The 25,472-nt window shown below is 56.5% G+C and overlaps 1 protein-coding gene across 1 annotated transcript in view; it reads right to left on the bottom strand.

The window, feature by feature from the left end:
* Positions 1–12,936: 12,936 nt before the first annotated feature.
* Positions 12,937–25,472, bottom strand: part of SMO (smoothened, frizzled class receptor) — a 34,085-nt gene continuing 21,549 nt past the window's right edge. The window contains exons 9-12 of the mRNA XM_050936847.1: positions 25,254–25,439; positions 23,284–23,432; positions 20,148–20,282; positions 12,937–16,742 (exon numbers count right to left, since the gene is read on the bottom strand). Of these exons, the coding sequence (XP_050792804.1) occupies positions 16,129–16,742; positions 20,148–20,282; positions 23,284–23,432; positions 25,254–25,439 (1,084 nt within the window). The 3' untranslated portion in view covers positions 12,937–16,128. The remainder of the gene's footprint in view (positions 16,743–20,147; positions 20,283–23,283; positions 23,433–25,253; positions 25,440–25,472) is intronic.

Raw genomic sequence — 25,472 nt, 5'->3', positions numbered from 1 at the left:
GAGTGTGATGCCCAGACCTGGACACAATACTCCAGCTGAGGCCTTATCATAGAACATCAGGGTTGGAAGGGACCTCAGGAGGTCATTTAGTCCAACCCCCTGAACAAAGCAGGACCAATCCCCAACTAAATCATCCCAGCCAGGGCTTTGTCAAGCCTAACCTGAAAAACCTCTAAGGATGGTGTCATAAACAGATAGCTAAGGGTTAATGTCTCTTTCACCTGGAAAGGAGTAACCTGAAACACCTGACCAGAGGACCAATCAGGAAACAAGACTTTTTCAAATCTGGGTGGAGGGAAGTTTTGGGTTTGAGTTCTTTGTCTTGTGTCTGATCCTCTTGGCTATGAGAGTGATTTTTCTGTCTCCAGCTTTCTAATCTTCTGTTTCCAAGTTGTAAGTACAAAGATAGGAAGACCATAGGTTTGTTTTTTTGTATTTACATGTGTGTAGTTGCTGGAATGTGTTAAATTGTATTCTTTGTGGATAAGCCTGTTTATTCATATTTCTTTTAAGCAATTGACCCTGTATTTGTCACCTTAATACAGAGAGACTATTTTTACATATTTTTCTTTCTTCTCATAAAGCTTTCTTTTTTAGACCTGTTGGAGTTTTTCTTTAGTGGGAATTCCAGGGAATTAAGTCTGCAACTCACCAGGGAATTGGTGGGAGGAAGAAGTCAGGGGGAAAATCTCTTTGTGTTAGATTTACTAAGCCTGACTTTGCATACCCTCTGGGTGAAGAGGGAAGTACTTGTGTTTCCAGGACTGGAAACGGGGAGGGTGGAGTCCCTCTGTTTAGATTCACGGAGCTTGCTTCTGTGTATCTCTCCAGGAACCCAGGGAGGGAACATCTGGAAGGGAGAAGGGAAGGGAAATGGTTTATTCCCCTTTGTTGTGAGACTCAAGGAATTTGAGTCTTTGGGGTCCCCAGGGAAGGTTTTTGGGGGGACCAGAGTGCCCCAAAAACACTCTAATTTTTTGGGTGGTAGCAGCTTTACCAGGTCCAAGCTGGTAACTAAGCTTGGAGGTTTTCATGCTAACACCCATATTTTGGACGCTAAGGTCCAAATCTGGGAAATATGTTATGACAGATGGAAATTCCACCACCTCTGTAGGTAACCCATTCTAGTGCTTCACCACCCTCCTAGTGAAATAGTGTTTCCTAATATCCAACCTAGACCTTCCCCACTGCAACCTGAGACCACTGCTCCTTGTTCTGTCATCTGCCACCACTGAGAACAGTCTAGATCCATCCTCTTTGGAACCTCCTTTCAGGTAATTGAAGGCATCTATCAAATCTCTCTCATTCTTCTCTTCTGCAAACTAAACAATCCCAGTTCCCTCAGCCTCTCCTCATAAATCATGTGCTCCAGCCCCCTAATCAATTTTGTTGCCCTGTTGTACTCTTTCGAATTTTTCCACATCCTTCTTGTAGTATGGGGCCCAAAACTGGACACAGTACTCCAATGTTGAATAGAGGGGAATGATCACGTCCCTCGATCTGCTGGCAATGCCCCTACTTATACAGCCCAAAATGCCATTAGTCTTCTTGGCAACAAGGGCACACTGCTGACTCATATCCAGCTTCTCATCCACTGTAACCCCTAGGTCCTTTTCTGCTGAACTGCTGTCTAGCCACCTGGCCCCGAGTCTGTAACAGTGCATGGGATTTTCTGTCCTAAGTGCAGGACTCTGCACTTGTCCTTGTTGAACCTCATCAGGTTTCTTTTGGCCCAATCCTCTAATTTGCCTAGGACCCTCTGTATCCTATCCCTACCCTGCAGCGTATCTACCACTCCTCCCAGTTTAGTGTCATCTGCAAACTTGCTGAGAGTGCAGTCCACGCCATCCTCCAGATCATTAAGAAAGATATTGAACAAAACTGGCTCCAGGGCCGACCCCTGGGACACTCCACTTGATACTGGCTGCCAACTAGACATGGAGCCATTGATTGCTACCTGTTGAGCCCGACGATCTAGCCAGCTTTCTATCCACCTTACAGTCCATTCATCAGTGCTGAGTAGAGCGGAAGAATTACTTCTTGCATCTTGCTTACAACACGCCTGCTAATACAGCCCAGAATGATGTTTGCTTCTTTTTTTGGAACAGTGTTTATTGCCTTGTTGACTCAGATTTAATTTGTGATCCACTGTAACCCCTAGAAGCTTTTCTGCAGACTCCTTTCTAGGCAGTCATTTCCCATTTTGTATTTGTGCAATTGCTTATACCTTCCAAAGTGGAGTACTTTACACTTGTCCTTATTCAATTTCATCCCATTTATTTCAGACCACTTCTCCAGTTTGCCAAGATCATTTTGAATTCTAATCCTGGCTCCAAAACACTTCCAACCCCTCCCAGCTTGGTATCATCTGCAAACTTGATAAGTGTACTACCTACACCATGATCCAAATGATTTATGAAGATATTGAATAGAACCAGACTCAGGACAAATCCCCGCAGGACCACACTCGATATGCCCTTCCAGCTGTCTGGAGTGGCTCACGACCATGAGTGCCAACCTCAGGGCAGACTATCAAAAAGCAGGGCAGACACCCCGAACGGGTGGTATGTTCTGTAATGAGATTTCACCAAGCCACTACCAAGTGTCAGCTCCTAAAGCACCAGAACAGTCCTACCATGGAGTCACAGGCGGTCCCTTGGGGCACTCTAGTGTGTCTTGCCACCCCAGCTAGTTCGTCTTAGTGACAGACGGTCCCTTACACCCAGAATCACAGCAATATTCAGGTTACTCTCAGTCCCAAAGGACCAGTCACTTACCCCAGGTCAGCTGTACTCAGACCTCACACTGAAGACAATGCTTGTAGCCAATCCTGCAACAAACTAACTAATGGCTTATTAAGGGGGGACAAGAAATTAGAGTGATTTACAAGTGAATATATAATTTCTTTGCTAAAGCAGGAAACACACACACAAATGAGTTACAGTCTTAAAGCTGAAAAGGTAATAGAAGCATCTCTAATAAGCAGCTCAGGCAGGGCCGGCACTTCCATTTAGGTGGCCTACGCAATCGCCTAGGGCGCCAGGATTATTGGGGGGCGGCATTTTGCGGGGGAAGGGGGGCAGCAGGCAGCTCCGATTGACCTGCCACAGTCGTGCCTGCGGAAGGTCCCCTGGTCCCGCGGCTCCAGTGGAGCTGCTGCAGGCATTTCTGCGGACAGTCCCGCAGGCACGGCTGTGGCAGCTCCACCAGAGCCGCGGACCAGGGGACCCTCCGCAGGCACGACTGCGGCAGGTCCACTGGAGCCGCGGGACCAGCGCACGGAGCGGCGAAATGGCTATGCGCTTAGGGTGCTAAAAATACTAGCGCCGGTCCTGAGCTCAGGCCAAGCAGCATGGGGATCTCTTGCTTATGTTTAGGAATCTTTGCCCCTCAGAGTCCAGACAGTAGAAAGAACCCAGTTTCTCCTCACCAGGGATATTATCCCCTTCACCCCAGCATCCAAGGTGGTGGGATGAGTTCATGCACAGGTCTCCCCTTCCCGGAGGGAGTGAGGAAAGCACTCAACAGGGTCTCTGTCCTTTGATGCTACACAATGCCTCATCTGCCTTCAATGAACCATATAGTGTGCAGGACGAGCACTTTACCTTACTTAATGCTTCTTTTCCTGGTCAGTGAGTGACACAGTCAGAGGTTTAAAATGCAAACACTCCAAATAACATGGAATACAGATGTTCTAAGTAGGATTAATACATACAGCATCCTACAAGCAGTTCATAAAGTCTAAACACTAAAAACATTCTTATACCACGAATATCTGTTTTAACTATACTAACTTACAGGTGACTCGTTTCCAGCTGTGCATTTGTCAGAGTTCAGCGAGGGCCTGGCTTTTGGCATGAGCGGGCACCTGGTCTGCCCATTCCGCAGCCTTACTGAAGGTTTGTGGGATGATCCCCATTTTGAGTTACATTTATTTTTGTTCCTGATTAACATTGAACCTGAACTGCCCTGAAAGGCGTAGGACTGAAGGTTGCTCTGGCTGGAGGCACCTTACTGGAACAAAGACCTGCAGCTGGGTGAGTTGTGTTCTGAAGAGCCACAAGATGACGCTACCCGACAACCCTGGGCGAGTTCATTCTGCAGCCTTGACCCCTTCCCCCTCCCCAGAGAAGGTTCTGTCTCCCGCACAGACTAGCTTTGTCTTATTGTTGAGAGTTCCACTGGGCCACGGGAGTGAAGCTTTCAACCATGGTCTTCAACCCAGAGCGTTAAACGGTCCTTTGGTTAGATACCCTGGGCCCAGGCCCTGGAGTGCTTGGAAGATAAGGACTGAGACCTTGAACTTGATTTGAAAATTCTGTGGGAAGCCAGTGCCAAGAAGAGGACAAGTGAGATGTGTTTGCAGTCGCCTTTTTCATCCCCAGGTAAATCGCATTGCTGCTGTCCAGCTGAGAGGTGACAAAGGCAGGAATAACTGAGGCCAGGTCTTTATCTGCCAGGATGGGATGGAGGCTCCCAGCCAAGTGGAGATGGCAGAACGAGTTCCTCATGGATGCTGTGACGTGAGAGCTCAGCATCAGCGGGGAATCCAAGAGTACGCCTAGAGTACAGACTGAATTCACCAGCTGTGGGTGTGTATCTTCAACAACAAAGATTGTACCACAGCTGCAACTTCCTAAAAATACTTTCCCTGTCCACCAGCATCACATCTGTTGTGCTCGGGTTCAGCTTCACACAAGAGCTGATCTCATCCAAGCACTGGGCCGTCCTGGTGGCAGTGGTGTGGTTGGATGCGGTAAGCACAGGTAGGGCTGTGTGTCATCGGCATGTTGCTGGCACTTGAGTCCATGTCATCTGGCCCGTTCGCCCAGTGTTGAATGATAGATGTGGTAGATGTTGAAAAGGGCCGGAGCAGGAAATGATCCTGGTGGAGCCCCATGAGCGAGAGGTCTGGGGGGGAGGAGCAGTTTCCCATCACTGCTCTTTGCGGATGTCCCTCCCAGAAGGACTCAAACCATTTCAGTGCCTTCCCCCAGACCCTGCCACCTCTTGGGGGAGCCAGTGGAAGCTCCTGGCCTGCGGTGTGAAAAGCTGCAGAGAGGCCCAGGGGGCTGAGCCCGGACGGCTGCCTCTCTACCCACTGACAGGAGGAGCTCAGCCATCAGGGCCATGAAACCAGCTCCAGTTCCATGTCCTGGCCTGAAGCCAGGTGGTACCGGGTCTTGAAAGTTAGATGAGCTTGTGGTTGGCCTTAGGCTGGCTTCTTTCTGAGCTTGCCCAGGAGCCAGAAGTCTGACAGTGGGCGATAACTGGCCAGGACTGACATATCCAGGATGGTGCTGGAATTACAGGATACCATCACAACACCAATTTAACCGTAAATCCCTTTATTAAATTCGAAGGCCGAATGGTATTTATACAGCCGCTGCAAACGTGCCGTGAATGCCTATGGAATTATTACATCCATCCAATAACATGCAGTTGTAGGTAATTATAACAGGCCTAGCCCCAGGATGCTCAAACCCATGTTGGGCAGCTCCAGCAGGACCAGCAGTCACTAGTAACGAAGGCTCTAAGAGTCCACCCTTTTGTACCTCATTCATCGGGACCTACATGAGCATGGTCACTACTTCTTAAATCCTTTTCTTTGCTAACACTGGTCAGAACCATTCCTGATAATTGAGGCCTCTTCTTTCAATCTTATCACCACATTCCAGGTCCAGTATTTCCAATCAAAAAGACCATCTTTCAAGACCTTCCCACCACCACTGAGAACCTGCACTTTGCACAGACTGCAACACATATATATCTTTTAGCCAAGCTAATTTAACCCTTTGTCTCTATCTAATCCCACATGGGAGTTTCTTCAGTGTTGGTCTGAATATTGCATGCCAGAGCTAAGGTTTTGAAACGTGCATGCAAATATTTGCATGTGCAAAGCTGTGCACTCGCAAAGGGTCCTTATTTGGCCTTTGTTGTCCATGGGGCTGCCCCTGGGGGTTCCAGGTCCTTGACTCAGGCTTTACAATGTCTCCATCCTCTTTCTCTCCAAGGCGGGGGGAGAAGAGGTTTATGCCCCTTCCACAAAAAGGGTGGGTGGTAGTGGAACCTGGGTCCTCTTCTCTGTCCCCATCAGGCTCCAACCCAGGGCCTTTGAGAGGCAGTGATTGCAAACACTCTGCAGTCAGGAGCAGAGTGGGTTGGGTAGAATAGGTCATGTCTCCTGCTTCTGAGACATCTGGCTCCCTATTAAGCTCCTTGTCCAAGCGTTGGAGAAGGGTCGACAGCAGGTGCGGTCCCAGAAATGCTCCTTAACCCCTTCTGTGTGGGGTTTATACACACCACCGCAGGCCCTAAGAAAGAGGGACCACGGCATGCCAAGCCCACAGGTCACTGCCATTCGCCAGCAAATGATGGCAGACAGCATCTAAAGACTAGAAGTTCACAGATTCCTAAGGCCAGAAGGGAATGTTAGCTCATCGAGTCTGACCTCCTGTGGTAACACGGGCCATTGAATTTCACCTGGTCATTCCCCTCTTCCCCCCATATTGAGCTCAATGACTTGTGTTTGAATAAAGCGTCTTCCAGAAAGGCAGCGAGTCCTGAACTGAAGTCATCAAGAGAATCCACCTCTCCCCTGGGTAGTTTGTTCCAATGGCTAATCGCCTTTGCTGTTAAAAATGTGTGCGTGATTTCCAATTGCAATTTGTGTGGCTTCAGCGTCCAGCCATTGGTTCTTCTCTCTTTCTCCGCTAGATGGAAGAGCCTTTTAGTACCTGGTATTTCTCCCCATGAAGGTCCTGATACACAGTGATCAGATCATCTTTCCATCTTCTTTTTGATAAATTAAACCAGTGGTTCTTAAACTGTGGGTTGGGCTCCCATTTTAATGAGGTCGCCAGGTTGTCTTAAACTTACTAAAGCCTGGGGCCAAAGTCCGAGGGCTTCAGCCCTGGGCGGCGGTGCTCAGGTTACAGGCCTCGTACCTCCAGCTGAAGCCCTTGGGGTTCGGCTTTGGCCCTCCCACCCATCCAGGGCAGTGGGGCTTGGGTTTGCCCACCCGGGGCAGTGGGACTAGGGTGGGCTCAGGCTTTAGTCCCCCTCCCGCCTCCAGGGTTGTGTAGTAATTTTTGTTGTCAGAAGGGGGTCGCAGGGCAATGAAGTTGGAGAACCCCTGAATTAAACAGATTGAGCTCACGATGAGACATTTTCTCCAGCCCTGGAATCGTTTTTGTGGACTCATCTCTGCGCGCTCTGCCATTTTTCAGCCCCGGGTTGCTGGAAAGGTGATCGCCAGCAGTACAAAGGTTCCTGTGAAAACACAACCCGGTTGTAGAGGAAGCCAAAATAACCTTTGCAGCACAGGACGGGCAAAGCAGAGCTGCAGACTCAACCTCAGACACAAGCATCTCTCCTCCCTTCTGCTCCCCCCCCCCCCCCAAAAATTGGGCTTCACTGAAAAGTTCCACTGAAGACTGAGGAAGACGCCTGAGAGCAGAGAGAAGGACTCATCCCACCGGCCTTCCTGGAGTTCAGTTGGATCATACAAAAGCCCTGGGCAATGTTTGGGCTGTTCTGTGAGCCTGACCCCTGCACCTCCTGGCTGGTGAATGCCTGGCAAGGACACCCACACACATCACTGGATGAGACCATTCAAGCTTCCGTCAGAGCAGGCAACCCACCTGCTAGACCTGAATCCAACTAGTTCTCAAGGAACCAAACACCAGGTGTCAACGTGACGGTCGCCATCTTGGCCAGCACCAGAGATCTCCAGAGCTAGGAGCATGAATCTCTGTAGCTTAAGCTAAAAAGTTAGGCCCTGTCGCTGAGGGCTGGAACAGACTCAAATTTCTCCAGGGACTGGAGGCACACAAACACGTTCCGATCTGTGGTTTCCACAGACTCTAAGGCCAGAAGGGACGAGACTGACCTAATGCATAACATAGGGCCAATAATAATTCCTGTTGGAACTAGAACACAGCGTTTAGAAAAACAGCCAGTCTGGACTTGAAAGCGTTGAATGATGAAGAATCCACTAGGACCCAGTAAATTGTTCCGGTGGTTAATATAAGGTGACCAAATAGCAACTCTGAAAAAACGGGACAGGGGGTGGGGGTGTGGGGTAATAGGCACCTATATGAGAAAAAGTCCCCCCAAAATGAAACTGTCCCTTTAAAAACAGGACATCTGGTCAGCCTATTAATATCCCTCATCTGGTTTATGCCAAGACCTTTCTTACTATATGCCAGAACTAGATAAGTTCCTGGAGGATAGGTCCATCAATGGCTATTAGCCAGGATGGGCAAGATGATGTCCCTAACCTCTGTTTGCCAGAAGCTGGGAATGAGTGACAGGGAATGGATCACTTGATGATCGTCTGTTCTGTTCATTCCCTCTGGGGCACCTGACAAGGGCCACTGTTGGAAGACAGGATACAGGGCTAGGTGGATCTTTGGTCTGACCCAGTACGGCCATTCTTATGCCCTTTTCCTAAGCAAACACCCTTGAGATGGCCATGAAAATCCACCAACACCCTAAACCATTCACAATCAGACTGGAAAACATGGCATAGAAATGGCTCTGGGGTGTGTGCTCTCAGGGCTGGACTCTCAACTTGATTGCTCTTTAGGATGAGACACCAAACCTGAGCGTATTCAGAGCATGGTGCAAACTTCGCCCTATCTCCCTGCTAACAAAGGCTGAAGACTCCGAGGATTGTTTCAGAGGACAACGGGAACAGCAATTTAAACAGCAGCAGCTGGAGCAAAGAGCGGAGTAAAGGCAGCACATCAAGCTGAAGTCTTGGCTGGATGCTGTGGCAGAGGGCAGCATTTAAAACGATGCTCAGGGGGAGAGAGAAGACAGGCTGCCGGTTCCAGGGAGGGGCCACTGGAGCGGGAATCCGAAGACATATTTGTCTCATGCACGTGTTGTGTCTTGGTTTTCAGACTGTGAGCTCTTTGGGGCAGGGGTTGAAATGTATTAGTTGCTTGTACAGCTCCCAGCAGAGTGGGGCTCAACCTGCTGGAGTTTTCTAGGTGCTACCTCAATCTAAATGTTCACCAGCTACTACTGCTAACAAGGTCTTGAGCTTGACCTCGCCCATGTGCTTGATATCACAAGATAGTAAAGCTCACTGACGCAGGTAACACACAGAACACTCCTCGAGGGGCAGATTCGCTAGAATTTTATCCCTCCGCAAAGAGAGACTCAGGAGAGCTCCTGAAATACTGGGGAAAGGAGAGGACCTCTGGAACTCAAAGTCCTGGATTCAAAACCTGCACAGCACGTGGCGTCTCAGAGACAGCTTCCACTGTGTGCCTCAGCCCTGATCTGGAGACACTCGCCCGTTGGGTCAGAGGGGAATTCAGGCTCCAGAGCGCCAGCTGTGCCTAGCCCCTCTGCGGAGGCTGCCAATAACGAGAGATAATCGGTGCCAGCGGGTTTCAGAGGCAAACACCCGTCTGCCTAGGAACTGGTCTGCAACTCCCGTCACAAAGGCCGACAGCTATCAGCAGGAACAATGATCGGCCTCTATCCATCAAGGCTGGGTTTGAAGCACGGATCCAGCAGGAATTATACGGACGGCCCCTGACCCTCACGCCAGCAGCTCCACTCGGGCTGCTGTTATTCATCCAACATGCATAGAAAGGCCACCACCCTACAGCTTTCAGCAGGAAATATTTACAAGTTTTCTCCGGCCTAGAGGGCCTGCTGGGGGAGGGGGGGACGGGAGCTGCTGGCCTCGCTCCCAAGCTAAATAAAGAGGCGCTTTGCAGCGGTTGCCAAAATACACGCGTCTCCCCCGTTGACTCCCCGGGCCAACGGCGGCAGTGATGAGAATGCAGATTTGCTCCTGCCTCATAATTACCAGGCTGGCACTTCGAGCCAAGCCAGCAAGCGCAGGACAGACTGTTCTGCTAAACCCACAGCCTAGCACAGCGCCCAAAGCTGCATGGGGACCGGCCCTAGGCCGGGCCCACCCTGGAGTTACAATGGTCACCAATGACAGCTAGGCCCTTGGCGCCATCTCATGGCAAAGGGCGGCCCCAGCTTTTCCCTTCTCCCGTCTGTATAAACCCCTGGGGAGTATTTAGCATGAGCTGGTCCCACTGGCTGCTGTGCACCCCCATGCAGGACACCGGGTGCTGGACCACAGCACTGACACCCTTGCAAATGAGTGCAGGCAAGGCGGGTCTTTGCTTTCTTTCCGAAAGACCTAACTTAAAAATGAGGTGAATTTAGCAAAAATTAAAGGGTTGATGCTACTGGCTTGAGTGTTACAGGAAGGGAGGTGCACTCAGCTGTGGTGATACCCCTCAGTCCCGACCTGCAGCCCCCTGCTAGCCCAACTGTGCCCCCCACAGCTCTGCTGGTGCCCCTCAATCCCGACCCGCAGCCCCTGCCATCCCAGCCCTTCCCCTCACAGCTCTGCCAGTGCCCCTCAATCCCGACCCGCAGCCCCTGCTATCCCAGCCCTGCCCTCCAGCTCTGCCAGTGCTTCTCAATCCTGACCTGCAGCCCCTTGCTAGCCCAGCCGTGCCCTGCCCTGCAGCTCTGCCGGTGCCCTTCAGTCCCAATCTGCAGCCCTTGCTATCCCAGCCCTGCCCCCAAACTCTGCCAGTGCCCCTCACTCCCAACCCGCAGCCCCCTGCTAGCCCAGCCCTGCCCTGCCCCCAGCTCTGCTGGTGCCCCTCAATCCTGACCCACAGCACCCTGTTAACCCAGCCCTGCACCCAGCTCTGCCAGTGCCCCTCACTCCCGACCCACAGCGCCCTGCTAAGCCAGCCCAGCCCTGCCCCCCACAGCTCTGCCGGTGCCCCTCAATCCCGACCTGCAGCCCCCTGCTAGCCCAGCCCTGCCCTGCAGCTCTGCCGGTGCCCCTGAATTCTGATCTGTGCCCCCCCACCCAATTCCAGCCTTGCGCTCTCCCCCACCCACCCAGCTGGAGCCACAGGTGGGGTGAGGCAGGTGGAGGGAAAATGCTGCTTCTCATCCCATCTCTCTTCAGCACCCCCTCCTCCTCCCTCCGACCCTAGTAAGGTGCTGCCTCCCGCCCGCCAGCCGAAACCACCTCCGAGAAGAGCATTTTCCCAGCTTCCCTGGAGTATTTGGCCAGTAAGAGACAAGATGCTGGATCACCTGGCCCACTGGTACACAGGACAGGACAGAGCTGCCCTGCAGCTCACCAGGGAACAGGCAGAGCAATGCGCAAACTCAGAGGGGCAAATTTTCGGCAGGGTTTGAGCCTGGATGCCCCCCACCAGCTCCCACAAACTGAGGCACCAGCCAACCCTGTTGCGTAGCAGTAACACAGGAGCAGGGCTGTCCAGGGCATCTGCTCTACCCTCAGGCATGTTGCCATTGCAATGCATGGTCCCCTCTGCTGCAGCACTGACTCCTCCAGACAGCCCAGGCTGCAAGGATCCCTGGTTCTTGCCAAGGGGGACAATTCTTCATCCCAGGCCAAGCCCATACACTCAGCCTTGCCCTGCGCTCCCCCCACCGCTTGGAGAAAAACGCTCTTGAATGAACTATTTAAAGTGAAGGAAGCAATCAACTCCCCCCAGACAGATTTGCTGCGCTCCTGCAAATGGGCGAACAGAACTGGGGATCCCCCATGCACCTCTCTATTCTATATGCATCAGGGTGACAGGTCCTGGCCTGGAGAAAGGGGGTAGGGTAACAAGCTGTTTTTTCCCTGCGTTCTAGAGGCAGGTGGAGTTTGATGAAGCCAGTTTAAAATGGACACCGTCCACCTGAAAATACTTCGTCCCTGTTATTCATCGTCCTCCTTCAAATCCCTTAAAAAACTCTCATGATGCCTACACAGAAACGTGACGATTAGGCAGCTGACATGCGGAGACTGCTGCTGATCAATATTGTCTCATGGTTTCCTTGTCCTCTCCCACCTGTCTGTATCCATCTGTTGTCTCTTGTTAAAGTAAATTCTTTGCGGCAGGAACCGTCTTTTTGCTCTGGGGTTGTGCAGTACCTAGAGAGATGGGATCTGGGTCCTGGGCATTATCAGAATACAAACCAGTTATAAGAAATACCTGAGATTGCAGGAGCAGAAAGAAAATCCTCTTTTTCCAATCTGGTTTCCTTTGTGCATTCAGCAGCATTTGATCTATGGTCAATTTCCCTGTTTTCCCTGGCTAGCCGGCTGGCCAATTTCTCCCTTGCAGTAACCACCTTTGTAAATTTCAACAAAGGAGCAGAACAATCCCTTATAAATATTTTTAGAAGTTTTATGAAATCAGGACTTAATGTCGACGGGGATTTTAAAAAATTAGTTAACGTCAAAAATAATCTAAATTAACACCAGGACTTTAAGTAGAGTGTCCAATTGGCTTATGAACAGGAGTAAAATGATCCATTTACACTGACTGATGTGCATTGCTAGGAGATAGGCCTGTCTCCTAGTTTCAGGGTGTTCTGTGGGCAGTGATGTAGAGGCAGAGTTAAGGCTGTTTGGGTGATCTCACCTGTGCATTCCCAATGTTTAACTTCTCTCTTGACCTAGGATATTAACTCCTTAAATCACCCTTTAAATCCAGTTTGTCACTCTTCTTGATCTTCATTTGATTTTTGCATGACTCCTGATTCAGATGACGAAAAATTCCTGAGGTTAGTTTCATTTTGGTAGGAGGCAGTTTCACTCAGAGATTTTCTGTGCTTTGGGTTCCCAAATGCTACAGGTGAATGTTTGTGCATTTAAAAAGCCAATTGTTTTCACTGAAGTATTTTTTTAAATTGGGCAGACAGTCTACCGGCCTTAGATTTTATAAAATCTCATTTTTACACCGTGGAAATGTTGCCTGATTTAAAATGGGAATGCCCACTCACATGCAATTCTGGATTGGATTTCTGGGCTTTATAACGTTGGGGTCTTTTAAGAAAAAGCTACCAAGCTTCTCTCCAGCTGGCGGTGCTGGGTTATTTTTCATTATGTACAAATAAGGGAGCAGACAATTAAATTGAAACATAGCAAATTTAATACTGATAAAAGCAGTTTTTTTCTTTTAGATAGAAAAATTAACCTGTGGAACTTGCTGCCACTGGATATCACTGAGACCAGGAGTTAGCCGGATTCAACAAAAGTTTAGACAGTTACAAGAATAAGAAACACTGACAGATATAAAACATGTTAGAAAGGATATGAAACCTCATGCCTTAGGGCTTAGTCGGCTTAACACTGCCAGGGTCTGGGAAGAAACCGCATTATTCTATAATTGACCACGAGGAGGAGTCTTACACCTTCTTCCAAAGCATTTGGTATGGGCCACCATGGGAGACAAGATACTGCACTAGATACACCTGCGGTCTGAACTGCTCTTCCTACAATCCAGAATTCCTACGTTCTTATGGAATCGTTTACCACCTTCATTCCAGCTTAAAGCCGCAGCATTTTTCCTGGGCATTATATTATTCAGAGGGACCCACTTAGCAGCATGTGCCAGCCTCTGTATACGGGGCCCTTTGCAGTGCAGAGCAGATTTTGCAGTGCAGAACCCTCAGTGAGACAACTGGCGTCAGGAGAAACCAAAGACACTTTGATGCTTCTCCAAGCCTCTCACACCGGCAGAGGCCGGCTGGGAGTCCTGTCAGGACCGAATGAGAACACGCCAGCTCCAATCCCCCCCGCACTTTGGGGGAGTTCAGATCTGGCTAGAATGGGCTTGGCTGGTCCTCTCCCTACAATGAGCCAAACTGGAACCCTGGGTCCAGACCCGCCCCTGCAAACTACATCTTCAACCCAACGTTTCAGCCCAGCCCCTCCCGTGGGAAGAGGCTCCCTGCACGCCTAGAAATGCCATGAGGAGAGACTTCCTCCTGGGCCTGGGGCATTGCCAGCTGGAACCCGGCTGCTCATGAACGTGGAAAATGAGCTGTTCGAGGCAGCCGGACTTTTTAAACCCCCTGGAAGTTCCAGGTTTGAGTTCTGGGTCAAAGGTCGAGCTGGTTTTTTATCTGTGTCTGGAATAGCTCCCCTGACCCCAGGAGATCAACAACCGAGGGCAGGGGTTAGTACCAACAAGTCAACCACCTCTTCACCCGCGGGGCGGGGTTAGTTCTTGAGTCTCCACCCCTTACGCAAAACAGTCAGATGGGGCGGGGCTTGCACGTGAGAGACTCCGCCCCTTAAGCAAAAACAGCCATGACACACGACCCATTTAACCACCAACTCTTAAGCAAAAGGGGATTCCAACCACCTGGCAGATTCTGAGGGCGCAAGTGCACCAGAAAAGAACTTTTATTTGCCCTTTACACGGCCCCAGTGTGGGGAACACGCTCCCTCCAACATAGCCCTTCTCGGTTCAGCGCCGAACAGGAAAAGCCAACACAGCTGCTTTCGGCTATCACCGTCAGCCAATCAAAAGCCACTTCCCTACCGCTTGGGATGCTGGGACACAGGAGGAATAACACCCTCCCCTCCCCCCCCGAGCAAGAATATATCCTCTGAGGCTGCGTCTTTGTGAAAGGGATCGCGGTGACCAAAAGGAACCCGAGCGTGTAGCTCTGATACAGATGAGGGGCCTCCTGCGGGTCTTGGTTAGGTCCTCTTCAATCTGGAGTGACTCCACTGGCAGAATGCGGGGCAGAACGGGGAGCCCGGCTTAGAACGAGGCACATTTTGGGTGTGAGAAGGGCATTAATGTTTTATATTCCACAGTGAAAAGCACAGTAAACAAGATCCGGGCCGAAGGCAGGTGACATGACGCGCTGCTGTCAGGGATTTCCAGCTGGGACATCCTTTTTATGGCCTTCAGCCCTAGTAAACATCTCTGTGTATTATACAGGTACATGAAGAAACCAGTAACACAACGGAAATATGTAAACCCACTAAGTAGCATCTAGAGGCCCAGTTAGCTTCCTCCACACACGGGGATGGAGCCTTCAAAGGGGAAGGCCGAGCGTGGGCTTGTTTTGAACTGGTCCCCGTCCAGCGAGCCAGGAGGATCTCCAACAGGGGTGTCAATAGAGATAGATCAAGTGGGGACTACAGGTTCCAAAATGCAGAGGACTACAAATCCCAGCATGCAATGCTTCATGAGAGCCGCATGGAGCCCTACAACCTGGGCTCCTTGCCCTCCAGCAGCTCCCGTTCAGCACAAGTCTGGCCCAGGCCTCTGGTTCCGGGGCAGGGTAACGTGTCCCTGCCCCCAGGGATGCGTCCCAAGGAGGGTTATGCTGATTGGCTGAGTCACTGAGGTTGATGCTGGTGACAACGTTACATGCGCCGCCCCTCCCTGTACAAAGTCTCCACCTCTCCTGGCAATGGGCGAAGATCCAGGAGCAACGTGGCCCCAGTGCTTCAGAGAGTTTAATAAACAGACCCCTAACTAAACCCTCCAGCCGTCTATTACGGCTGCCATGGCTCAGAGCCGCCAGCCTCTTTCTTTCAGCCCCTGGTGTGGTTCACGGGACAGCCGGACGCCCCTGGGATAAAGAATCCACGGGATCTTCTCTCTGCCCTCAGAGAGGCTCCGCTCTGTATAGACCCCCCAGCCTCCCTGACACCAGGCCATCACGGGACGTTTCTCTCCTTCTCCAAGGCTCATCCCCACCCCCAGGCCAAAGATCTGGGAGCGAACGCTGCACCCAGCCGGGGCAGAGCTGCCAGTGGAGGAGTCCTCAAAAAACTCCATGCAGCGGGGTGAAGAAGGGAACAAACCACGACTCCATCTGGGAGCTGGGACATCCTGGATCCATCCCACAAGCCCCGCAGGTGCCCGGCCTCTGGGGGCATCACCAGCAAATGTCCATTTGGTTTTGTTTCTGTCACCGGCGGAGCAATAAATAACAATACCTGGCAGGCCCCGTCCAGCTGCCATTCAACCAGCCGAGACGAGGGCTGGCTCCCTCCTGCGGGCAGGATAAAGGCCGAATGTCTCGGGTGGGAAGATCGGCAGGGAGGGGCCCAGGAAACCCAGGATGGGGAAGGAGTTCAAAAGCAACCACAAGCTACCAAGGAAGCATCAAGGTTTGCAGCAGAGAAGAACCTGCCTCTGAGCGAAAACTGTCCCTGGTCAGAACCTGGAGTGTGAGCTTTAAACCCACGTCTGTACGCGGGGGATCTGCAGGCTCCTCCACAGCCTGTGTCCCGATGAGGTGATCTCCAGGGCTTATCCATGCACAGAAAGGGTCTGGGTCCCTCCTGGCCTAAAAGTCGGAATCGGCATCCAGCAGCTCGGCATCCATGAGGTTTGTCTGGGAGTGGATGGGGGCGAAGCCTGCCCTCCTGCCATGAGTCCTTGGCCCGCCGGGGACGCTCCCACCGGGCAGGGCGCCGGGATCCAGGCCCGCGGCGGGGAGCCGGAACAAGCCGTTGTGCTGCTGGTGTGCCAGGAAGCACCGCACGCTGCCCTCGAGGGCCAGACCTTCCTGGGGCCCGGTCTCGGGGCAGAAGGGGTTGCTGATCAGATGGAAGGAGTCGTGTTTCCTGGACCTGGCGGGGTTGTCCCGGGGCAAGAGGCCTTCATGCTGGGAGACGCTGAACCTCAGGCCAGGGTAGGAGCCCGGGGGCGGCACCTCTTCCCCAAGCTGAGACTCCCTGGGGTTGGCGACCAGGCACTTCTGCTGTGGCAGCTTGGGCAGGCGAGGGACGGTGCTGCGGGCCGGCGGGGTGAAGTAGCCCATGTCACAGAGGGCAGGCCCCAGAGGGCAGACTTCCTTCTTCTTCCTCCTCCTCCTCTTCTTGCGGCTGGCTCTCTTCTCCAGCTCGGGCGAGATCTCTGCATCCACCACCCAGAGGTTCGCCCTTTCGTCCGGCGGCACTGCGGGCATGAGAGAGGGGAGACGGGGTGAGAGGGGCCTTCCCAAGCGGATTCGCTGTTAAACCCCCTGCGGGAAACTCAGCGACCGGGATGGCAGGAGACAGACCCGAGTGCGGGCACAGTGTGAGCAAGTGTGATGGATCCTTGTCCTCACCCAGCTCTGCCGCTGCACCCGTCCCAGTCCAGAGACTCCCAGCCTGCCAATGGCTCTCAATCCCAACTCCTGCTCCTTACTGGTCCCGTCATGGGGCCCCTTACATGGCTCTGCCCATGCCCTCAATTCCGACCCGCAGCCCCTGCTACCCCAGCCCTGGGCTCCTCCCCACGCTCCTCAACCCCGACCCGCAGCCCCTGCTACTCCAGCCCTGGGCTCCTCTCCACGCTCCTCAATCCCAGCCCGCAGCCCCTGCTACCCCAGCCCTGGGCCTCTCCCCACGCTCCTCAATCCCGACCCGCAGCCCCTGCTACCCCAGCCCTGGGCTCCTCTCCACGCTCCTCAATCCCGACCCGCAGCCCCTGCTACCCCAGCCCTGGGCTTGTCCCCACGCTCCTCAATCCCGACCCGCAGCCTCTGCTACCCCAGCCCTGGGCTTGTCCCCACGCTCCTCAATCCCGACCCGCAGCCCCTGCTACCCCAGCCCTGGGCTTGTCCCCACGCTCCTCAATCCCGACCCGCAGCCCCTGCTACCCCAGCCCTGGGCTTCTCCCCACGCTCCTCAATCCCGACCCGCAGCCCCTGCTACCCCAGCCCTGGGCTTCTCCCCACATTCCTCAATCCTGACCCGCAGCCCCTGCTACCCCAGCCCTCCTCAATCCTGACCCGTAGCCCCTGCTACCCCAGCCCTGGGCTTCTCCCCACACTCCTCAATCCCGACCCGCAGCCCCTGCTACCCCAGCCCTGGGCTTGTCCCCACGCTCCTCAATCCCGACCCGCAGCCCCTGCTACCCCACCCAGCCCTGGGCTTGTCCCCCCGCTCCTCAATCCCGACCAGCAGCCCCTGCTACCCCAGCCCTGGGCTTGTCCCCACGCTCCTCAATCCCGACCCGCAGCCCCTGCTACCCCAGCCCTGGGCTTCTCCCCACGCTCCTCAATCCCGACCCGCAGCCCCTGCTACCCCAGCCCTGGGCTTCTCCCCACATTCCTCAATCCTGACCCGCAGCCCCTGCTACCCCAGCCCTCCTCAATCCTGACCCGTAGCCCCTGCTACCCCAGCCCTGGGCTTCTCCCCACACTCCTCAATCCCGACCCGCAGCCCCTGCTACCCCAGCCCTGGGCTTGTCCCCACGCTCCTCAATCCCGACCCGCAGCCCCTGCTACCCCACCCAGCCCTGGGCTTGTCCCCCCGCTCCTCAATCCCGACCCGCAGCCCCTGCTACCCCAGCCCTGGGCTTGTCCCCACGCTCCTCAATCCCGACCCGCAGCCCCTGCTACCCCAGCCCTGGGCTTCTCCCCACGCTCCTCAATCCCGACCCGCAGCCCCTGCTACCCCAGCCCTGGGCTTGTCCCCACGCTCCTCAATCCCGACCCGCAGCCCCTGCTACCCCAGCCCTGGGCTTGTCCCCACGCTCCTCAATCCCGACCCGCAGCCCCTGCTACCCCAGCCCTGGGCTTGTCCCCACGCTCCTCAATCCCGACCCGCAGCCCCTGCTACCCCAGCCCTGGGCTTCTCCCCACACTCCTCAATCCTGACCCGCAGCCCCTGCTACCCCAGCCCTCCTCAATCCTGACCCGTAGCCCCTGCTACCCCAGCCCTGGGCTTCTCCCCACGCTCCTCAATCCTGACCCGCAGCCCCTGCTACCCCAGCCCTGGGCTCCTCTCCACGCTCCTCAATCCCGACCCGCAGCCCCTGCTACCCCACCCAGCCCTGGGCTTGTCCCCACGCTCCTCAATCCCGACCCGCAGCCCCTGCTACCCCAGCCCTTCACAGATTCACCTCAGTCTCCCGCCCTGGTTGATCCCACAAGCAGCCTGTTCCGGAACCAAAGCCCAGCTTCCTGGGCTTCTCCCCACGCTCCTCAATCCCGACCCGCAACCCCCTGCTACCCCAGCCCTGGGCTTCTCTCCATGCTCCTCAATCCCGACCCGCAGCCCCTGCTACCCCAGCCCTCGGCTTCTCCCCACGCTCCTCAATCCTGACCCGCAGCCCCTGCTACCCCAGCCCTCGGCTTCTCCCCACGCTCCTCAATCCTGACCCGTAGCCCCTGCTACCCCAGCCCTGGGCTCCTCCCCACGCTCCTCAATCCTGACCCGCAGCCCCTGCTACCCCAGCCCTGGGCTCCTCCCCACACTCCTCAATCCCGACCTGCAGCCCCTGCTACCCCAGCCCTGGGCTCCTCCCCACGCTCCTCAATCCCGACCCGCAGCCCCTGCTATCCCAGCCCTGGGCTTCTCCCCACGCTCCTCAATCCCGACCCGCAGCCCCTGCTATCCCAGCCCTGGGCTTCTCCCCACACTCCTCAATCCTGACCTGCAGCCCCTGCTACCCCAGCCCTGGGCTCCTCCCCACGCTCCTCAATCCCGACCCGCAGCCCCTGCTATCCCAGCCCTGGGCTTCTCCCCACGCTCCTCAATCCCGACCCGCAGCCCGTTACCCCAGCCCTGGGCTTCCCACCACACACAGCTCTGCCGGTGCCCCTCAGTCCTGACTTGCCTCCCTTCCATGCACTGCCAGGCCTGCCCCTCCCCTAAGCAGAGGTTGTTTGGGACGTCAGGCGGGATTTTTAACCCTGGGTTATTACAATTTGTAGCGTTTCCACCAAATTCCAATTCACAGAATTACATCTCCCATGGTTCCACACAGCAATCGCCTTCCCTGCCTTTCCTGTACTGTGATCCCACTGAATGGGTGCCACGTTCCACCCCAGAAGTGGCTGCATTTCCATGGCTGTGGTGCAATCCCTCTCCTATCCCTGTGATTTCACTCCTTGTATCCCCGGTCTCACAGCCTACAGACGGGGGGCGGATATCACCACCCTCGTTTTACAGGTGGGGAAATGCAGGCCTAGCATGGAGAAGTGACTTGCCCCAGGTCACGCACCAGGTTAGCGTCAGGGCGAGGAGGAAAACCAAAGTCTCCTGATTCCCAGTCCAGTGCTTCCCATCTAGAAGTGACAAGCAAAGATGGCCATGTGGCTGAGGCACTAGGATGCAAGGGTCCTGCATTTGAATTCTGGCTCTGTGGACCTTCATCTTTCTGCCTCCATTTTCCAACTGCCAGAAACTAGATTGCAGGGCCTGTCTCTCGCAGTGGGGCTGAGCAGCACCTGCCACCCAGGGGCCCTGATCTCAACAGAAACCTCTAGGTGCTCCTGGGACACAAATTACCTTGCGCAGACGCGCGCAGTGTCATGACCTCATCGCCTGCCTGTCTCCCTCACCACCCCACGCTTTCCCAGGGACTCACCCGGTGTCGCCACGGGCGTGACGGAGATGTCCTGCGGCAGGATAGCCCCTCTTCTGGCCACCATCTTGGTGACGTGCTGGGCCCAGGCTGAGGATACGTCAGCTGAGGGCTCGTTGATGTCGAAAGCCAGGCCAGCTGGAATGAAAGCCACAGAGGAGATTCTTAGCGCCCGCTCAGCAGAGGGGGGAATCCCGCAGCCTGAGTGGGGTACGGGAAGGGATCTTCACAGATTCACCTCAGTCTCCCGCCCTGGTTGATCCCACAAGCAGCCTGTTCCGGAACCAAAGCCCAGCTTCCTGTAGCGACCAGGATGCCCTCCCATTTCCACCCGATGTCCCCAACCTTCAGAGGCTGGACCCTGTGCTAATGGCCCCGCAGAGCAGGCTGACACAGTGAGGATGCGTTTTCCAGCTGCCTAGGACCTGAGACCCCAGAGGGTCTTTGCCCGGCTTTTACAGCACGAAGCGGCAGCCAAACGGGCCAGAAGTCAGCCTGAGATGCATCTGCACGGCCTTCCCTACCCGGCCCTCCAGAGAGTTTCGCAACCCCGCCGTGGAGTTTCCCCACCCCTGCTGTACACAGACAGGCAGGATGAGCCAGTGGTTAGGGCACATCTGGGTCCAAGTCTCTGCTCTGCTACAGACTTCCACTGTGACCGGGCAAGTCACGTCACCTCCTTCTGCCTCAGTTTCCCTTCTCCTGAAGGGGGTAAGAGCTCTGCCCTCTCAGGGATGAGCGAAGGTAATTCCACTAAAGACTCAAAGGCGCGTTTGATCCTACAGCACCATGGGCTGCACACATTAGCTAGAGAGAGACGTTCGCCCCCTGCGGTAACTTCCTTGGACTCATGGAGTTACGCCAGGAGGGAACGGGGTCCAAGGAGCAGATCCGCTGGGTAGGGCGGGGCCATTTCTACATCGGTCACGTTTCTGACGATGCTTTTAATGTGTAAATAAATCCTGCCGCTTGCTGGCTCCCTGGTATAGGGATGGGACACTGCTCCAGGACAGCGGTTCTCAAATGGTAACAACCTGCGGACCCCTATTTTGATTTTAAATTTTTCATGGACCCCCAAGGCTCAGCCCCAGGTCCTGCCCCTCCTCTTCCCCGCCTCTTTCCACCTCTCCCCTGAGCGCACCCTGTCCCTGCCTCCCCCCCCCCCGCACTCTCCCCCAGGGCCTACTGCACGCTGCTGAACAGCTGCTCCCCGGCGCGCCAGAGGCCCTGGGAGGGAGCAGGAGGAGTTGATCAGTGGGGCCCGTGGACCTCCTGGCCCCCAGTTTGAGAAACATGGCTCTAGAGAGATAGGGCCATCAATGGCTTTTAGCCGAGTGGTTAGGGATGCAAACCCAGGCTCTGGGTGTCTCTAAACCTGTTTGTCAGATGCTGGGAACGGACGAGAGGGGACGAATCACTCAGGGGTTGCCTGTTCTGTCCATTCCCAGCACCTGGTACCAGCCACTGTCGGAAGACACGACACTGGGCTAGATGGACCATTGGTCTGGCCCAGACTAGCTGCTGGCCCCTTTCAGGAGCGCAGGGATTCAGCCAAACTCTTAATAACAAGGCGGCGCGATGGGCGCGGTCAGACTGGGCGTTATGGGCCGGTCTGACCCTGCGACAGCCTGCTCTCGTCAGCACCCTCTAGTGAGAGGAAGGTGCCTTGCTGAGAGCCACGGCCCACGTGCCCCACAACAAACCAGGGACCACAGAAGCGTCTCCCCACCCCCCCCTCGACTGATAAGCAGTGGGGGCTGCAAACCTGCCACCGAACATGGGGCCTAGCACCAGGGGAGGTGATGTCTGAAGCCCCCATGGTTCCCCCACCGGGACGTACCCACGGGCCCATCGTGCAAAGCCCCCATGGTTCCCTTCCCCCTGGACGTACCCACGGGCCCGTCGTGCAAAGCCCCCATGGTTCCCCCCTTCAAGGGACGTACCCATGGGCCCATCACGTGAAGCCCCCATGGTTCCCCCCTTCCCGGGACGTACCCACGGACCCGTCGTGCGAAGCCTCCATGGTTCCCCCCTTCCAGGGACGTACCCACGGGCCCATCACGTGAAGCCCCCATGGTTCCCCCCTTCCCAGGACGTACCCACGGACCCGTCGTGCGAAGCCTCCATGGTTCCCCCCTTCCAGGGACGTACCCATGGGCCCATCACGTGAAGCCCCCATGGTTCCCCCCTTCCCGGGACGTACCCACGGGCCCATCACGTGAAGCCCCCATGGTTCCCCCCTTCCCGGGACGTACCCACGGGCCCGTCGTGCGAAGCCTCCATGGTTCCCCCCTTCAAGGGACGTACCCATGGGCCCATCACGTGAAGCCCCCATGGTTCCCCCCTTCCCGGGACGTACCCACGGACCCGTCGTGCGAAGCCTCCATGGTTCCCCCCTTCCAGGGACGTACCCACGGGCCCATCACGTGAAGCCCCCATGGTTCCCCCCTTCCCAGGACGTACCCACGGACCCGTCGTGCGAAGCCTCCATGGTTCCCCCCTTCCAGGGACGTACCCACGGGCCCATCACGTGAAGCCCCCATGGTTCCCCCCTTCCCGGGATGTACCCACGGGCCCATCACGTGAAGCCCCCATGGTTCCCCCCTTCCCGGGACGTACCCACGGACCCGTCGTGCAAAGCCGCCATGGTTCCCCCCTTCCCGGGACGTACCCACAGGCCTGTTGTGTGAAACCCCCATGGTTCCCCCCTTCCCGGGACGTACCCACGGGCCCGTCGTGCGAAGCCTCCATGGTTCCCCCCTTCCAGGGACATACCCACGGGCCCATCACGTGAAGCCCCCATGGTTCCCCCCTTCCCGGGACGTACCCACAGGCCTGTTGTGTGAAACCCCCATGGTTCCCCCCTTCCCGGGACGTACCCACGGGCCCGTCGTGCGAAGCCTCCATGGTTCCCCCCTTCCAGGGACATACCCACGGGCCCATCACGTGAAGCCCCCATGGTTCCCCCCTTCCTGGGACATACCCACAGGCCCGTCGTGCGAAGCCTCTGTGGTTCCCCCCTTCCAGGGACGTACCCACGGGCCCATCACGTGAAGCCCCCATGGTTCCCCCCTTCCCGGGACGTACCCACGGACCCGTCGTGCGAAGCCTCCATGGTTCCCCCCTTCCCGGGACGTACCCACGGGCCCGTCGTGCGAGACGGTGCGCATGCTGAAGGACACCTCTTGCTCCGGGTTGCGCAGCAGCTCCTTCCGCTTGGAGAAGGCCTTGGCGATCATCCTGCTTTTCTTGATCCTCTTGGGTTCATCGTCGCTCTGGCCGGTCAGCCTGTGGGGAGGGAAAGGGGTCGGGGGGGCTGGCTCAGCCGGGGAGGGCAGGGCACTGATCCTCTCCAGTGGGGCTGAGGAGTGCTCCTGAGCTGCCCCCCTCCACCCCTCTCCCGCTGAGCCAGGAAGCCAGTTTGTCGGTTACCAAGGGAACCCCTCCATCATCCCAACCCCAAGGACAGGGTGTCCGGCTCCTCCACATTTCCCCTCCCGGCACCACGGCCGCGGGGGGGGGGGGCGGAGACGGACACACGGTCGGTAACATGCTGGCACCAGGGCCCTTCCCACCATGGGGCCCAAAAGACATTTCCAGAGCGGTGCCCGGGGGTGTCAGTGTCAAGGAGACTTGGGCCCCAAGCCCCACCCCCGAGATCACCCTCCAGGCGCCCCCATCCCTCGGCGGCAGCCTCCCCGCAGCTGTGGGCCAAACTCACACCGGCACCCCCCCTCCGCCCCGCACCCCCTAACTCCGGGATCTGCCCCTTCTTCCCAGCACCATGCGGCTCCCCACACAGCCAGACTGGGGTCTCAGCCCCCCTGCTCCGGATGGAGGAATAACTTCTCCTCCTCCCCCTCTTTAATGGACATGCAGGGCTGGAGGGGCAGCCTGAGACCGACGCCCCTTCGGAGCCACATCCAGGTACCACGCAGGCGGCGCTGGCGGCACCAGCTCCCCACACCCCCACAGACGAGTGTCGCTCCCGAACCAGAGGGGCCGTAGCTGGGGGCCAGGGAATTCAGCCTCCAGGCGAGGAGCTGATGAGCCATCCCTGAACTAGCCTGGGGAAGCCACATCTGGTGATGGGACCGTCCTGCGCTCGACTCCGGCCATTCCACGAGCCAGGAGCAGGTCTGGTGACCCTTGCTCCAGCCCCGTTCCCAACTCCAGCCCTGTTCCAGCCCCATTCTCGGCCCCGCCCCGACTCCAGCCTCCTTCCCGGCCCCGCCCCGACTCCAGCCCTGCCCCGACTCCAGCCCCCTTCCCGGCCCCGTCCCGACTCCAGCCCCCTTCCCGGCCCCGTCCCGACTCCAGCCCCACCCCAACTCCAGCCCTCTTCCCGGCCCCGTCCCGACTCCAGCCCCCTTCCCGGCCCCGCCCCGACTCCAGCCCCCTTCCCGGCCCCGCCCCGACTCCAGCCCCGTTCCCAGCCCCGCCCCGACTCCAGCCCCGTTCCCGGCCCCGCCCCGACTCCAGCCCTGCCCCGACTCCAGCCCCCTTCCCGGCCCCGCCCCGACTCCAGCCCCCTTCCCGGCCCCGCCCCGACTCCAGCCCCCTTCCCGGCCCCGCCCCGACTCCAGCCCCGCCCCGACTCCAGCCCCCTTCCCGGCCCCGCCCCGACTCCAGCCTCCTTCCCGGCCCCGCCCCGACTCCAGCCTCCTTCCCGGCCCCGCCCCGACTCCAGCCCCCTTCCCCGTCCCGCCCCGATTCCAGCCTCCCTCCTGGCCCCGCCCCGACTCCAGCCTCCTTCCCGGCCCTGCTCCAGCCCTGCCCCGACTCCAGCCCCTTCCCGGCCCCGCCCCAAATCCAGCCCCCTTCCCGGCCCTGCTCCAGCCCTGCCCTAACTGCAGCCCCCTTCCCGGCCCCGCCCCGACTCCAGCCCCCTTCCCGGCCCTGCTCCAGCCCTGCCCTAACTGCAGCCTCCTTCCCGGCCCCGCCCCGCCTCTAGCCTTCTGCCGGATAAGGACAGCTATGGACCTGGGCTGAACTGTGTCTTGGGGACCTTGGGCATGCAGTGCCCCCAACTGAACCTCAGCTCCTGGGGCTGAGGAGACAGGACCCTAAGACCCCAGTAGCTCCGGGCTGGGGGAGGGCTGCTCCCACCTGCACCAGGTGCGCTTCCAGATGAGGAGGGTGGCTTTGGTCCACACCCAGGTGCTCATGGAAATGCCAGTGCCGAACATGGCAAAGAGGTTGATCTTCTCCACCAGCAGGCTGGGCCGGTTCTTGATCTCGCAGTTTGGGATCGGCTTGTTGGTTTGGATGGCGATCGTCACGTTCGCTTCGCACCTGCGCCAGAAACACGGGGCATGACGGCGGCTA

The sequence above is a fragment of the Gopherus flavomarginatus genome, chromosome 1 (genome assembly GCF_025201925.1).
Source record: "Gopherus flavomarginatus isolate rGopFla2 chromosome 1, rGopFla2.mat.asm, whole genome shotgun sequence".
In the NCBI taxonomy this organism is placed as follows: domain Eukaryota; kingdom Metazoa; phylum Chordata; order Testudines; family Testudinidae; genus Gopherus; species Gopherus flavomarginatus.
This window is presented reverse-complemented; position numbering and strand designations above follow the sequence as displayed.